This window comes from Heterodontus francisci, chromosome 16 (assembly GCF_036365525.1).
Source record: "Heterodontus francisci isolate sHetFra1 chromosome 16, sHetFra1.hap1, whole genome shotgun sequence".
In the NCBI taxonomy this organism is placed as follows: Eukaryota; Metazoa; Chordata; class Chondrichthyes; order Heterodontiformes; family Heterodontidae; genus Heterodontus; species Heterodontus francisci.
In genome coordinates, this window is record NC_090386.1 from 81,347,516 (window position 1) to 81,363,602 (window position 16,087).

At 41.3% G+C, this 16,087-nt stretch overlaps 1 protein-coding gene across 2 annotated transcripts in view; it reads left to right on the top strand.

Moving 5' to 3' along the window:
• The first annotated feature begins 112 nt into the window (after positions 1-112).
• Positions 113-16,087, top strand: part of taf4a (TAF4A RNA polymerase II, TATA box binding protein (TBP)-associated factor) — a 78,645-nt gene continuing 62,670 nt past the window's right edge. For both annotated transcript variants that reach the window (XR_010976582.1, XM_068048462.1), the window contains exon 1: positions 113-1,553. Coding sequence is in view for 1 of the 2 variants with exons in the window: in XM_068048462.1 (XP_067904563.1) it covers positions 125-1,553 (1,429 nt within the window). In the remaining variant the exon portion in view is untranslated. The remainder of the gene's footprint in view (positions 1,554-16,087) is intronic.

Below are 16,087 nucleotides of genomic sequence, written 5' to 3' on the forward strand. Positions count from 1 at the left end.
GGCGCTTTAAACCGGGAGCCGACCAATGGCAACCGGCCGCTGCCGACCCACTTCTGACGTAAGCCCCAACAACACGGCCCCGTGCGCATGCGCGGTCCCAGTCAAACAAGAGTTCTGCCTTAAGATGGCGGCGGGGGCTTCAGATCTGTTGGACGATGTGTTCTTCTCAGACGTGGACGAGAAAGTGGTGAGCGACTTAGTCGGGTCCCTGGAGTCCCAGTTGGCGGCTACGGGCCATAACGCGGTGGAGCAGGCCGGAATAAGGGCGCAGGTGGTGAATAATCACGTGGAAAACACACCCGGGATGGTGAGCAATAATGTTGAGCTGCAAACAGCAGAGAACAAAATGGGACTGGCAGGAGCAGAGCTTTCCACCGCAGCCAAAATCAAAGTGGATGAGAGCTCCGAGGGGAAAAACGTACAGATTAATTCGCAGAACGCATTCGGCAGCGGGGTTTTGCCCTGCACGACGGCGGGGAGTGGGGTACAGCAAAGTGTTGTTATCAATAATGTAAGGTCCCAGGCTCCAGGAGTGGAACAGGAGCAGAGTACAGCGGCAGCAACAGCAGTGACAGGATCATCAGAAACATCAGCTTCAGGCAGCATCGGTCAAGGGAAATCGGTGGTAATAAGTGCAATGGCAACCCCAGTGTCCAACCATGTGAAAACTGTCACCTCCAACGTACAAACTCTTAATGGGAATAATGGAATGGCGATAAACTCTCATAATGCAGGAAATGCCACCCCTTTCACTTGTTCAGCAGCTGCAACTACCTTGCCAGCTGTTACAGTGGTCAATAATGGACCTGGATCTGTTGTTAAAAACACAGTTAATACAGGGTTGCCAGCGGCATCATTGCCAGCTTCTAGTTCTGCCTACACTGTTATTCAGACATCTTTTGTCAGTACGCAGAATGTTCCTTCAACTGTCGTTTCCTCACAGGCAGCAGGACCCACGGTGACATTGGTGAGACCACCAACTCTCAGTGGCCCAGCTCTGTCAGTTGCATCGACGCCAAATGGTAGTAGTACTATATTGAACTCAACAGTTAGTGTAACTAACTTGCCGGCTCCTGGTGGCACTGGGGCTCCCCATCAGACTTCACTTCTGACTTTAAACAGTCAACCTTCTAGTTTGTCAAGCAATGTTTCTTTGTCAGCCAGTGGACAGGTTATCAAATCTGATTTACAGCCCAAAACCATTATACAGACACCACACCAGACTCTCAGTGCTGGAATATTGACATCAACAACTGGTAGTTCGGTGACCAGTGTAAGCAATCAATCAAATACAAGTACTATGGTAATAGGTCAGACGATACAAAGTGGGCTTCAGAATGTGGCATCCAATCCTGGTGGAATTTCCACTCAGTCACTTGGTACAGCAGCAGGAATGGGCAAAGGAACCATTAACACAGTTGCCCAAACTTTGGCAAGGACAGCAGCAGTGAACACTGGCCCAAGGACGACTATAACACCACAAGTTATAGCTCCCCGTCTCCCTCAACCCCCACAGCATCAGCCAAACATTCAAAATATTCAAATTCCCCCAGGTGAGAACCAGATTATATTGTTCAGTGGCATGTGCTTTCTTGTATTGTTAAGACTTTTGGAAAATAGCTTATTTTCTTTTACAGCTTAGTACCAGTCTTCAGAGGTATAATTTACTGTTTTATCGGAGGCAATTAAACCAAAGTGGGAAAACTTAATGTGCAATGGGAAAACTTAATGTGCAATGGGCTGTCAATAATCAGGGTGTAGATTATACTGACAGAAGTACTGGCAGTAGAAAAAAAATTCAGTTTGTATTTTCCAAATGTTATTGTAATAGAACCTGATGATTTCATAAATTAACAGATCTGACTTGCTAATTATGAAAGGCTGATGTCACAGACGATAATTTAGCATAAACAACGAAACAGTTGAACTCGTGTATAGAACATTAATGCCATTTCATTTTGTAGTTTTATTGCTTATTTCCAAGCAATCTGTGCAAACCACTTGCAGATCCCGTTCTACTTTCACTTTAAAACATTGATTATTATAGGGGTTGTACAGCATGGCTGTAGTGGAAGCTTGCATTCTACCTCGTACTGTATCATAGCTATGTGTCGATGGATTTCTGCTATGTGGCTGAATAATCTATTCGAACAAATGGTAAAGTTAGAATTTTTGGGGGAAAGAGTTTTGCACAACTTTTAACTGTTGTAACTTTAATGTAAACCAGTATGTAAATATTCATCATCAACTTCCTTAGCTCCCAGAAATTAAACAAAACCACAAAAAGCTATTTTTTAAAAATCCATCCAAAGTAATAAATACCACTTACTGATAGATAACTTATTCAGCTGATTTATTGCCTGTCAATATCATTTTTTTGCAGTGAAATCAGTGGAGTTTAACATTAATTAGAGCACATAAGTCCTAATGAAATCAATTATTTAAATGATTTCTACTTCTATGGTATTCTTCCCTCCCAAAACAAAAATTACTGGAAAAATATCCCTCTCACCATAATAATATTTTGCACTTTAGCATTTTTTTCAGAAATCGAAGAAAATCTATAAAATAAAGGATTGAGCATATAGTGAACAATACATTCCTCAGATTTCATACTTTTTTCCAAAAATAATAATTTTTTGAACAAATTATCAACATTTTTAATTGCATAGTTTCCCTTTATCAAGTGTGACCAAGAAGGTGGGAATGTGTCAGTGCTTAAGATCCAACGCTGCTGAATTACAATTAAAGTCTACAAAATAATAATAGTAATAGTGGCATTGTCTTAACTGCAATCATTGTCAAGTTATTCCTATGTGATTATTGTCACTAGGATTTCAGTAAGGATTTCTTCCCATATCTCCTTGAACAGAGAGCAGCCAGCAGGAAAATTAGACCTGTAGTCCAAATTTTGCTCTTCCAAACTTTAGGTTGCATCTGGTGTACTTTGAGCCACTGTGGAGAAGTTTAGTTTGTTACAGCAAATTTATTGGAAGCAAATTGAAATTAGGAATTGTATTGCACGAGAATTATGACACAACGTTAGAGGACGTTGCCTTAAAGGAAAAGAAAAGTCTAGGTGAGTACTTTGTTCAAAGTACTCCTTGAGTTTGTTGAAGAAAATAATTAAGCAAAAGTTTGCTTGACTTCTTTTCAACAGTAACAATTTTTATTTATATAACGCCTTTAATGTAATAAAATGTCCCAAGGTACTTCACAGGAGCATTATCAAACAAAATTTGACGCTGAGCTGCATTAAAAAAAATTATGGCAGATGACCAAAAGCTTGGTCAAAGAGGTAGATTTTAAGGAGCATCTTAAAGGAGAATAGAGAGGTGGAGAGGTTTAGGGAGCGATTTCTGGAGTTTAAGGCCATAGCAGCTGAAAGCACAGCCACCAATGGTGGAGCGGTTAAAATTGGGGATGCTCAAGAGGCCAGTATTGGAGGAGCACAGATATCTTGGAGGATTGTGGGGCAGGTGATTCCAGGTATAGAGTGGGGAGAGGCCAAGGAGGGATTTGAAAACAAAGATGAGAGTTTTAAAATTGAGGTATTGCTTAACAGGGAGCCACCATAGGTCAGCAAGCACAGGGGTATTTGGTGCGAATTAGGACATAAATAATTTTTAAAAAATAAGTAAAATTTTGCACTAACATGGAAACTCTTTAGTCAAATTTCCCTGATTGCTAAATCACTCTGGTGCCATCATCAACGGTGAGCATCCCTGTGCAGCTCCATAGGGAAAAGCAGAGGCCAGAACATCAAACTGGTCATTTTCTTTAAATGTGGGGTAGTCATTTGAATTAAAAGTACTCGTAGAAGTTTCTTCCCCTTTTAAGTGCAATGAAGCATACACTGGAAGTCTAGCAAGATCACTGAACAGGTACTTTGACTTAAATTCTGCTTTTGCATAAATGGAACAGAAAGGAAAGTAAAATCTAAATGAGGGATAGAGAGAAGGAATTCAAAATAATTCCAGCATTTAATAATCTAATGTGCCTCTCATAATACGTCTTTAAGTTAAGATATGGCATATTTTTAAAATATGATGGAGCCATCGTTTAACATTAGAATTCCGGAATTTTAGGGTTAACAAAAAAAAATCCAACAGTGAAAGTTTTCTCCCTGTAGAATAAATGAAAGGATGATACTTAACAGCAAAATACCAGTTTCTAGAATGCATAAATTTTTTTGGATTGCATTCTACGAAGGTGTGTCCAAATGGTATTGTGCAACATTTCAGCGGTACTTTTTGAAACCAAAGAAAATATTCAGTTCCTGAGGGTTTGCTGCAATCTGCTATCACAATATGATAAACATGATACAAATGTAAATATGTAAGATTTTTTTAAACGAATGCTAAAAAAGTAAATAGAAAACATTTTATGTTAATATCCAACATGCTATCAAATAAACAAACAAGCACACAGAACTCCTAGATTTGCAGCTACGTCCTTTCAGTATGTGGTACAGACTGAGTTAATAAGAAAAGCCTCTTAATCACTCCAAGTTTGAACTTAATTTTATTGTAGGAAATAGATGAAGTTATGAAAATGAGAAATATATACTTGAGAATGTTCCATGCATGAAAGCTGTTTACATACTAACAGCTCTATTCAGTATACACAGATGCTAATTTCCTGTTCCCATATATATCTTGATAAGTTACTTCACAGTCTAACGTGAGGTAAACTAATTGAAAAGTTAAGGACTTTGCAGGCAATGTGAGAGAAATTTCAAGTGAAGAATTAGAGACAAAACTTACAATTTTACAGTTGAGTTCAGGACTCTAAAATAGAAGAATAACACTTGTCTGAACTTTGTGGGTGGTTTAGGTTAGGTGGACGTGGAGTAAATTGCAAGAGTGTGTGCTCCTCAATAACCCTTAATAACTTTCTGTCGTGGTGTCCTCAGCATTTCTGAATTTGTGGGGGTGGTGGGTGAGGTGTGAAGAGAGAGAGAGAGAATCTGGTTGCTGGTCCTGATCACTCTCCAGTGACTTCTGGTTTAGGTGCACGTTTATACATGTGCTCGGATGGCAGGATCAAACTCAGCTGTGACACTCCCAGAGCTGAATAAAGTGTTGGCACTCTCTGTCAAGCTCACACATGAAGAAGTTTGGCTACTTGGGCGAGATATTGGACTGTGACCAGTGGCAGTGGAGCTCTCCCCTGTAAGGAATCAACACCATTTTGGAGAAGAATGAATAAAGTGGACAAGCAAAAAAAAAAAAATACATTTAGCTTCAGTTTGTGACAGGTCAATTAGAGGCCATTAGAAGGAAACGAAGGCAAAATTATTCCCTGTTCTTATATTGTCCCAGTTGAAGTGAGATGCTTGAACCAGTCAAGGGTGTCTCCCAGTTTTCTGATTCTGCTACTCCTGACATTAGGATGAAAACACCACATCATATCCAAAATAAAAACACAAAATGCTGCAAATACTCAGCAGGTCTGGCAGCATCTGCTGGAGAGTGAGAAACAGTTAATCGGCTGAATTTTGAAAGTGGCGAGCATCGTAAAAGGCGCACGCACATCCGACTTGTGCACCGCTGAGCTGCCGCGATATTTCACGCAGAAGCTCATTTACATGGAGGGATGGAACGACCGCCCCCAATGACACAGGGGGCTGCTCCGTCCCCAGCAACTGCGTCCGGCACCATCATGCAGGAGCCGGCGCCATCTTTAAAGGGCATTAGGCCCTTCGGTCTCATTTAAAGTGACAAAATGCATAAAAGTGAAAATATACATTTATTCACATTTTCAATTCCGTGTCCCACACCCCCAATGAGTAATAAATATGTAAATGGCCCTCTTTTCGTCGCCCCCACATCGAAAAATCTTTTCTTCAGGTTCAGAACTCCCCCCGAACTTAATTACCTCAATTGCTTCCCACGATCCCTGCAACCAATAAGAACAGTTTTCCCCACCCTGAAAACCTCCGACCCCCTCCCCACCAGTGTTACGCCTCGGAGATTCAAAGGCATGAGAGTTCCAGCCACCAGTTGGAATATCGGCGTGGGTAGGCCGTTGGGACAAGGCTTTTGTGTGTATTTAAATTTATTTAAATATTTAAAAGAATGCTGTGCCGCCAAGCGGCGGTGGGGGGCCGCCCCGAGGCCTCGTTGCTGCCAGTAAAATGCACCAAGGCCCATAGCAGGACTCTCTGAGAAGTATTTTCTGGCCTTTCCGCCCCCCCCCCCCCCCCCCCCCCCACCGCCACGACCTCTGACGTCGGGGGCTTATAAAATTCAGCCCAAGGTTTCAGGTCTGTGACCTTTCATCAGAATCTAATGTACAGGAGAGTATTCAGCTTCTCCACAGTGAATCAGTTGACATGCACTGCATAAATTCCAGTGTTCATACTTATTACTTCAGATATTCATGGAATAAACAATACATTTAAATTAAACCATGATAAATTCAACTGTGTAGTTGAGTCTCATAATCTTGCACAACTTTTTTCATTAAAATCCCTGAAATCTTCTGGGTTTGGATGTGCACTGTTATCTTTTTCATGCTAAATTTTGCAATAGAAATTGTATTGCCTCATCTGCAAATTAGTTTCTGCATTTGTCTGCAAAACAACAAAAGTAAATCGAAAGTAATGTACTGCAGATGCTGGAAATACTCAGCAGGTCAGGCAGCATCTATGCAGAGACAAACAAAATGAGCATTTCACGTCGATGACCTTTTATCAGAAAAGTAAATCACTGCTTTGGGGCTTCCCAAGGATGAGAAAGGTGCTTGCATAAATGCAAATTCCTTTTTTAGGAAATAAACAATAACTTGTAGTTGAGGTGTAAATTTCTTTTTGTAGGGTAAGAATTTTGTTCAGTAATTTAATTGAAATTCAGTTCTGCCACTGATCTGTTTTATAACTCTGACCACAATATAGGATAACATGAATGGAAAATTCCCTATAATTTAATCACTAGTTTAATGAAAATCAAAATAGTAGTCATTGGAGAATTCAATTTATGTGTACATAATTTTAGAGGAACAAAATAATATAGATTCCATAATTTGTTTGAAATTAAGCTTGCAAAGTTTTTTTTCTAAATTACCAAATGTCAAATGAATGTTACACCACCAGCCTTGATTTGAGTCTTGATTTGAAAGTTAGTTTGACTTCTCCCAAAAGCAATCACTAATTGTTCATGGTCAGGGCCCAACATTAATTTCGGCAATAGGGTGAGTAGCTTCCACAGGTTCCATCAGACTGGAAAGTGGCAAATATAACCCCTCTAATCAAGAAGGGGGGGGGGGCGGGGAGGCAGAAAACCGGTAACTATTGGCCAGTTAGCTTGACGTCTGTCGTGGGGAAGGTGTTAGAATCGATCAATAAGGAGGCTATAGCTGGGCACAGAAAAACTCGAGGTAATCGGCAATAATCAGCATGCTTTGTGAAAGGGAAATCGTGTTTAACCAATTTATTGGAGTTCTTTGAAGGAGTAACGTGCGCTGTCAATAAAGGGGAGCCCGTTGACGTACTGTACTTTGATTTCCAGAAGGCATTTGATAAGGTGCCACATAAAAGGTTATTGCGCAAAGTAGGAGCTCATGGTGTAGGGGGTAACATATTAGCTTGGATAGAAGATTGGTTGGCTGGCAGAAAACAATATGCATAAATGGGTCCTTTTCTGATTGGCAGGATGTGACGAATGGAGTCCTGCAGGGGTCTGTGCTGGGGCCTCAACTTTTTACAATTTATATCAATGACTTAGATGAGGGGAGCGATGGAATGGTAGCTAAATTTGCAGATGACATAAAGGCAGGAAAGTATGTTATGAAGAGGACATAAAGAAGTTGCAAATAGATATAGATAGGTTGAGTGATTAGGCAAAAATCTGGCAGATGTAGGAAAATGTGAAGTTGTTCACTTTGGCAGGAAGAATAAAAAAGCGGAGTATTACTTAAACGGAGAATGATTGCAGAACTCCGAGGTGCAGAGGGATCTAGATATTCTAGTGCATGAGTCACAAAAAGTTAGTATGCAGGTACAGCAAGTAATAAAGAAGGCTAATGGAATGCTATCCTTTATTAAGAGAGAAATTGAAAGTAAAAGTAAGGATGTTATGCGTTACTTATACAGGGCATTGGTGAGATCACATCTCAAATACTGGGCTGAATTTTACCAGCCCCTTGATGCCGCAAGTCGTGGCACAGGGGCCGGTAAAATTCTGCGGGGAGAGGCCCACCTCGACCTGCGATGCCAAGAAGGGCAGGGATAAACCAGGTAATTACAGGCCGGTGAGTCTGACATCAGTGGTTGGGAAAATATTGGAAAACATTCTGAGGGACAGGGTTAATCTCTACTTGGAGAGGCAGGGATTAATCAGGGATAGTCAGCATGGCTTTGTCGGGGGGAGATCATGTCTAACTAACTTGATTGAATTTTTCGAGGAGGTGACTAGATGTGTCGATGAGGGTAAAGCGGTAGATGTAGTATACATGGATTTCAGAAAGGCTTTTGATAAGGTCCCACATGGGAGATTGGTTAAGAAGGTAAGAGCCCATGGGATCCAAGGCAATTTGACAAATTGGATCCAAAATTGGCTTAGTGGCAGGAGGCAGAGGATAATGGTCGTGGGCTGTTTTTGCGATTGGAAGCCTGTGACCAGTGGTGTACCACAGGGATCGGTGCTGGGACCCTTACTGTTTGTAGCGTACATTAATGATTTAGACATGAGTATAGGAGGATTGATCAATAAGTTCGCAGTTGACATGAAAATTGGTGGTGTTCTAAACAGTGAGGAGGAAATCCTTAGATTACAGGGAGATATAGATGGGCTGGTAAATGGAATTTAATCCAGAAAAGTGTGAGGTAATGCATTTTGGGAGGACTAACAAGGCAAGAGAATATACAATGGATGGTAGGATCCCAGGAAGTACAGAAGGTCAGAGGGACCTGGTGTACTTGTCCATAGATCACTGAAGGCAGCTGCACAGGTAGATAAGGTGGTTAGGAAGGCATATGGGATACTTGCTTTTATTAGCCGAGGCATAGAATATAAGAGCAGGGAGGTTATGATGGAGCTGTATAAAATGCTAGTTAGGCCAGAGCCGGAGTACTGTGTACAGTTCTGGGCACCACACTATAGGAAGGATGTGATTGCCTTGGAGAGGGTGCAGAGGAGATTCACCAGGATGTTGCCTGGGCTGGAGCATTTCAGCTATGAAGAGAGACTGAAAAGGCTAGGGTTGTTTTCCTTGGAGCAAAGAAGGCTGAGGGGAGACATGATTGAGGTGTACAAGATTATGAGGGGCATTGATAGGTTAGATAGGAAGAAGCTTTTTCCATTAGTGGAGGGGGTCAAGACCAGATGGCATAGATTTAGGGTAAGGGACAGGAGGTTTGGGGGGATTTGAGGAAAAAATCTTTCACCCAGTCGGTGGTTGGAATCTGGAACGCACTGCCTGAAGAGGTGGTGGAGGCAGGAACCCTCACAACGTTTAAGAAGTATTTAGATGAGCACTTGAAACGCCATAGCATACAAGGCTACGGGTCAAGTGCAAGAATATGGGATTAGAATAGTTGGGTGCTGGATGGCCGGCACAGACACGATGGGCTGAAGGGCCTGTTTCTGTGCTGTATAACTCTATGACTCTAAGGGCCCGCCTCATATTACCAGTGGCAGGAGGACCTCGGTGCAGCCTCCCCCCTGCCTGGCGGCGGGCCCTTCATATCTATATGCCATTAAATATATTCAAAATAACCTACCTGCCATCCCAACCAATTTTATGGCCTCCATTCAGCCATCGTGTGCCTACGGAACTCCGCATGGAGTTCTGAGGCGAGAACCTGGTGGAGAGAGGGGAGTAATAAAAATTTCAGTGTGGGGTGGGTGGAGGAGTGGGGAAATCAATTTTTATTGGATGTGGAGATGGTGGGAAGGTGTTGAAGGGCAAAAGTTTGAAGGTTGGGGGGGAAAGTTTGGGTATATGAAAAATCAATTGATGGTCATTTCGGGCCATGAAATGACCATTGGGTGGGTTGGGGAACGGCCTCCATCACTTAATTTTATATTTAATAAAAATCAATAATGTTTTTGCCTTTAAAAATTAAAATTAATTGTAAGGGCTTAAAACCCTTTAAAAATGGTCTCTATGCGGTGGCGCTGGACGCCGTTGCTGGGGACGTGGAGGCTGCCCCAACGCATCATTGGGGGCGGGCGCTCCACCCCCACATTTTAATTGAGCCCCCGCGCGAAATATCACAGGGGCTCCTCAGCGGCAGCTGAATGCGGGCACCCTGCCAAGTTCAAAGGGCGCTGCCGCATAGCGCGGCGCCCGAATAAAATTCAGCCCACTGTGCAGTTTTGGTTTCCTTATTTAAGGAAGGATGTGAATGTGTTGGAGGCGGTTCAGCGGAGGTTTACTAGATTGATACCTGTAATGAGCGGGTTGTCTTGTGAGAAAAGGTTGGACAGACTGGGCTTGTTTTCACTGAAGTTTAGAAGAGTGAGGGGAGACTTGATTGAAGTTTATAAGATCCTGAACGGTCTTGACAAGGTGGATGTAGAAAGGATGTTGCCTCTTGTGGTTGAGTCCAGAACTAGCGGGCGCTATTTTAAAATTAGGGGTTATCCTTTTAGGACAGAGATGAGGAGAAATCTTTTCTCTGAGAGTTGTGCGACTTTGGAACTTTCTGCCTCAGAAGCTGGTGGATGCAGGGTCATCGAATATTTTTAAGACGGAGGTAGATAGATTCTTGTTAGGCAAGGGAATCAAAGGTTATCGGGGGTGGATGGGAGTAAAGGCCTGCTACCCGACCCGAACCTGACGGGACCCGACGACATGTGTCGGGTCAGGCTGGGTCTGGGCCGGGTTCAGGTCGGACACAGTCCCACAATATTACCTTTTGCTCTGCTGGGAAGTTGAGTTTAGTAAGTGTCAAAAGTTGAGAAGCCTGCCTGAGCTGGGAATCCAGGACGTCAAGGAGGGAGACTCTGAGTCTGCGCAGTGAGCATCTCTTTTGTTGCTTATCTGCACAAACTGAAAAAGTGAAAAATGGATTCGGAATCAGAACATTGGTAAAGCGAACATTCCGGTGGTCGGGTCGGGCACAGGAAAAAATGGAAGGACTCTGGCCGGGCTCGGGTCTGATGTAGTTCTGTCGGGTTTGGGTCAGGTTTTTTTTTTAGATGGGAGTGTAGAACTCGCGAGACAAATAGATCAGCCATGATCTTATTGAATGGCGGAACAGGCTAGAGGGGCCGTATGGCCTACTTCTGCTCCTAATTATTAGTTAACTTGATATCACAGTAATACATGTGGTTGTACAATAAAATGTGCAGCATTTGCATCATTTATCTGTAAATACCATTCTATAGCTGTAAACCTTTTATAAAAAAAAAGCATTTTAAAGACGAACAACGGTAGTCAAGTTAAGAAAATTAACAGTGCCAACATCAAATGCTACATGCTTACAAAATAAATAAAGTTGCTTGGAAGCAGTGGGCAACTGTTCTGAAACCTGGGCCTCATTACTGAATTACAGAATGCTGTTAATCTAATTCTTGATTAAGAGCGTAAACATCAGTATTTAAGTGAAATAACGGGGCGGCGCAGTGGTTAGCACCGCAGCCTCACAGCTCCAGCGTCCCGGGTTCAATTCTGGGTACTGCCTGTGTGGAGTTTGCAAGTTCTCCCTGTGTCTGCGTGGGTTTTCTCTGGGTGCTCCGGTTTCCTCCCACAAGCCAAAAGACTTGCAGGTTGGTAGGTAAATTGGCCATTATAAATTGCCCCTAGTAGAGGTAGGTGGTAGGGAAATATAGGGACAGGTGGGGATATGGTAGGAATATGGGATTAGTGTAGGATTAGTATAAATGGGTGGTTGATGGTCGGCACAGACTCGGTGGGCCGCAGGGCCTGTTTCAGTGCTGTATCTCTAAACTAAACTAAACTAATTCTGATCTTAATATGTTACCTAGGTCCTTATAAATAGTCTCCAAACTCTATGATGGAAATTATCATATTGCAACAAAAACTAATTTGCCAGTATTCTGGTAACACCTGCTGCTCGTTGCAAGTATTTTGCTGCATTGGAGGTTTAAAAAAAACACGCACACGAACAAAGCCACATTAAAAGATATATATGGTAGAGTTATGAACAATTGACGAACAAAATTCTTCCTGTTTGTATGCAAATAAAGTATTTTTGCTGTAACCTGAATGAACAGTCGCGAGAGAGAGTGGAGGGAACCCTAAAATGCACAGCAAATGCAATGAGAATATGAAAAATTGACAAAACAGAGGGAGAATGAATACACAGTCAAGAAAATGCACTTACAATAGCTGCATAGTTTCAGAAGTAATTAAATGAAAATAAAATTTGATGGTGTTCTCCCTTTCATGGGAGAGATTTGTTTTTGTTTTTAAAAAATAACCTAAATAAAGTTAAAAATTTCACATTGACAACGAGCTGATAGTCATTGGCCAGAAACAGTAAGGGGTCTCTGTTAGTATGATTATTGGAATTTTGGTAGGAGACAGTACAGACTGGGTTTTATTGACTGCTAGATTTTATGTTTCTGAAATGCATCTCGTTGATGTTTATATTGTGGCAGAACTAATTTAGTTGAACAGGCAAGTACATAAAACATTGGCATTTTTTGTTTAAAGAGCACACACATGTAGGAAAAGAGTTACTTAACTTTGACAGCTTTTATATTGCGTTAAAACTTAAAACAGATTTTACTTAGCTGCCCACTGCAACTATACTACAATAATCTTTAAGAACCAGACAGGTTTAGCTATTGGTACTGTTCATTTTTAATTGCTACAGCCACTCCTAGAAATTTGATGTTATATTTTTATTCCTCAATTAGAATTATTAACCTCTGCAAGGAGAGAGATAAGTGCTACAGCACTGCTGGAGAGAAACAAGCATTTTTTCTTTTCTCAAGTCTCCCATCACATTGTGCCAGCGAGTAACTTGCTCCTGGGGTTTCAGTGATTTTTTTTTTGAAACTGGCCATTAGGTTATGTGCAAATGAGATGGGGCTATACCCTCTCCACCATATAAGGAAAACACTTAGCACTTCCTGCATGTTTCCATACAACAACATAGTAATTCACTGTGTAGGTGTCTGATATTAAGAGAAATATCTGCTCCAATGCATGGTATTATGTTATTTTGAACAATTAAATGCCTTTCTCATTTTTGAAAAGATTTAATGGTCTACATAGCAATCTTTTCCCCCAGAAAGTGTGCATTTTTCAGATTTCAAACCTAAGTATGCAGCGTGTGAATCGTTATACCTTTTGTTATGTTTTGGAAATGTTTAATCTATATAAGTCACACATAACTGAAGCAGTTTTTAAAAAAAACATTGCATTTTTTCTACAAAGTGTATGAAGTTGGCGTGGTCCTGTGAAATTTGTCATTAAATTTAAGTATTTTACATTCACAGGATTTTGTGGAACTTCAGTTTCTGTAGCATAAATACAGCCATACCAATTGTTAAACTGACAACTGAGAAAACAGAGTTTATGACAATTATAAATTGGCAGATTATGCATGATCATTCTAGAGTAACTTTGGTCAATTACTGCTGGATGTGATGCAGCAGTGAGAGAAGAACAAAAAAGTGATATGTTTGCGTAGAATACTGAATGTGCAAGTATGTAAACATTTTTATTGTGGCAAAGTTTTGATGTAAACCTTTATGAATTGGATCCATCACCCTTATACTTATGACTTGACACTTTGATTCATTCATTGCCACCAGATAAATTGGATGCAAATGCTGAAAGTAAATAATTTCTTAATTAAGTTTTAACAGTGTACTGAGTCAATTTGTATAGTAACTGATAAGCATGAACTATCTTCAGACCCTTTTTAAAATAGGTATTAAAAGCAAAATAACAGTATTTAATTCATAGAACATTTCTCATAGATGTAGGGGTTAAAAATTACTTAAGTCTGAGGTGAAGACATATCATTTATATCTCAGGACTGTCAGCCATCTCTTTTCTGTGAGGTCCAATGGACACAATAATTTTGCTTCCTTGAACACATTTTGAAATTAGTTGGAGTTACATGTTGTTCGCTCCACGTCTCCATCCAAGCCCAACATCAGCACCATCATTTTTATTGACTTGGAAAGCTTATCTGAAAGAATTAGTTTCTTTCTTCACTAAACTACTTTAGAATGCTCTCCAAAATATTTCTCTGTGTTTAAAAATAATATATGAATACATACATGCAAGTATTGGCATGGTATATTTCGATGAACTGGCATTTACAACAAACCCCTGTTCATAGTCCAAGGAATACAAGAGTACACATTGATTTTAATAATGGAGGATGAGAGGTTAGTATGAATATTTTTTGGGAGCAATATGTAGTTTCTCAATAGAAACACCATGTTTTATAAGAGCTGGAGAGCTGGGGGCGGCGCAGTGGTTAGCACCGCAGCCTCACAGCTGCAGTGACCTGGGTTCGGTTCTGGGTACTGCCTGTGTGGAGTTTGCAAGTTCTCCCTGTGACTGCGTGGGTTTCCTCCGGGTGCTGCAGTTTCCTCCCACATGCCAAAGACTTGCAGGTTGATAGGTAATTTGGCCATTGTAAAAATTGCCCCTAGTGTAGGTATGTGGTAGGAGAATTGAGGGAAGATGGGGACGTGAGAGGGGAAAATGGGATTAATGTAGGATTAGTATAAATGGCTGGTTGATGGTCGGCGCGGACCCGTTGGGCCGAAGGGCCTGTTTCGGTGCTGTATCTCTCTATCACTGTATGACTCTAATTGAGAGGACAAGTTTAGGTTGGAGAAAATGCTAGAGTGCCATTGAGACAGTGTGGGAGATGATCGGGGTAGAGAAGGTAAAAGATTTTTGTGTTCCGTTCTCCATTAACTTTTAGTCACATGTACTTGGTAATAGTGTGTTGCTGCTTTTACAAATCTTGGCTATGGAAGACCTTTTTAAAGTTACCTTTTTGTGCTAATTTCTGAAACGTTGAATGAATTTGCAGAGCCCTGTCAAAGTTTAAGAAAAGAGAATCCTCATTGTATTGGCATTAGAAAGTTAACGTGTGATCTTTCATTAAAGTTGTTTAAAAGTGGGATAGATATGTCACAGTATCATTTAACTATCCCATTAACTGATATGATGCAGTTCCCTACACGATCAGCTTGTAATCTTGGTGACCTGTTCAGGGAATGCAAGTACAAGTCAGATATTCTCCTGTAACGAGGAAGGGAAAATTAAAGAGCAGCTCTGTTTGGCTGGAAGCTATTTGATGAAGTAGCATGGTGCCACTTTTTTTATTTATTCACCGGATATGGATATCGCTGACAAGGCCAACATTTATTGCCTATCCCTATTTGCCCTTCTGAAGGTGACAGTGAACTGCTGCAGACCTTATGGTGGAGGTACTCCCACAGTGCTGTTAGGTAGAGAGTTCCAGGATTTTGACCCAAACAGCGATGAAGGAAAACTGATATATTTCTAAGTTAGGATGATGTGTGACTTGGAAAGGAACTTGAAGGTGGTGGTGTCCCCAGTTATTCTAGAGGTGGTAGAGATCATGGGTTTGGGAGGTGCTATTGAAGAAGTCTTGGTGAGTTGCTGCAGTGCATCTTGTAGATGGTATACACTGCAGACACAGTGGTCCTTCCATGATGGTGGAGGGAGTGAATGTTTAAGGTGATGGATGGGTTGCTAATCAAGCTCGCTGCTTTGTCCTCAATGATTTCAAGCTTCTTGAATGTTGTTGGAGCTCCACTCCAGACAAATGATGAGTATTCTACTGCACTCCTGACTTCTGCCTTTTAGATGGTGGAAAGGCTTTGGGAGTCAGGAAGTAAATCACTCGCCACAGAATACCTAGCCTCTGACCTTTTCTTGTAGCTGCAGTATTTATATGGCTGGTCCAGTTAAGTTTCTGGTCAATGGTAACTCCCAGGATGTTGATTGTGGGTAAATTAAACAATGATAATCCTATTGAATGTCAAGTGGAGGTAGTTAGACTTTCTCTTTTTGGAGGTGGTCATTGCCTGGCACGTGTGTGGCATGAATGTTGCTTGCCACTTAACAGTTCTAACCTGGATGTTGTCCAGGTCTTGCTGCATGCAGGCAT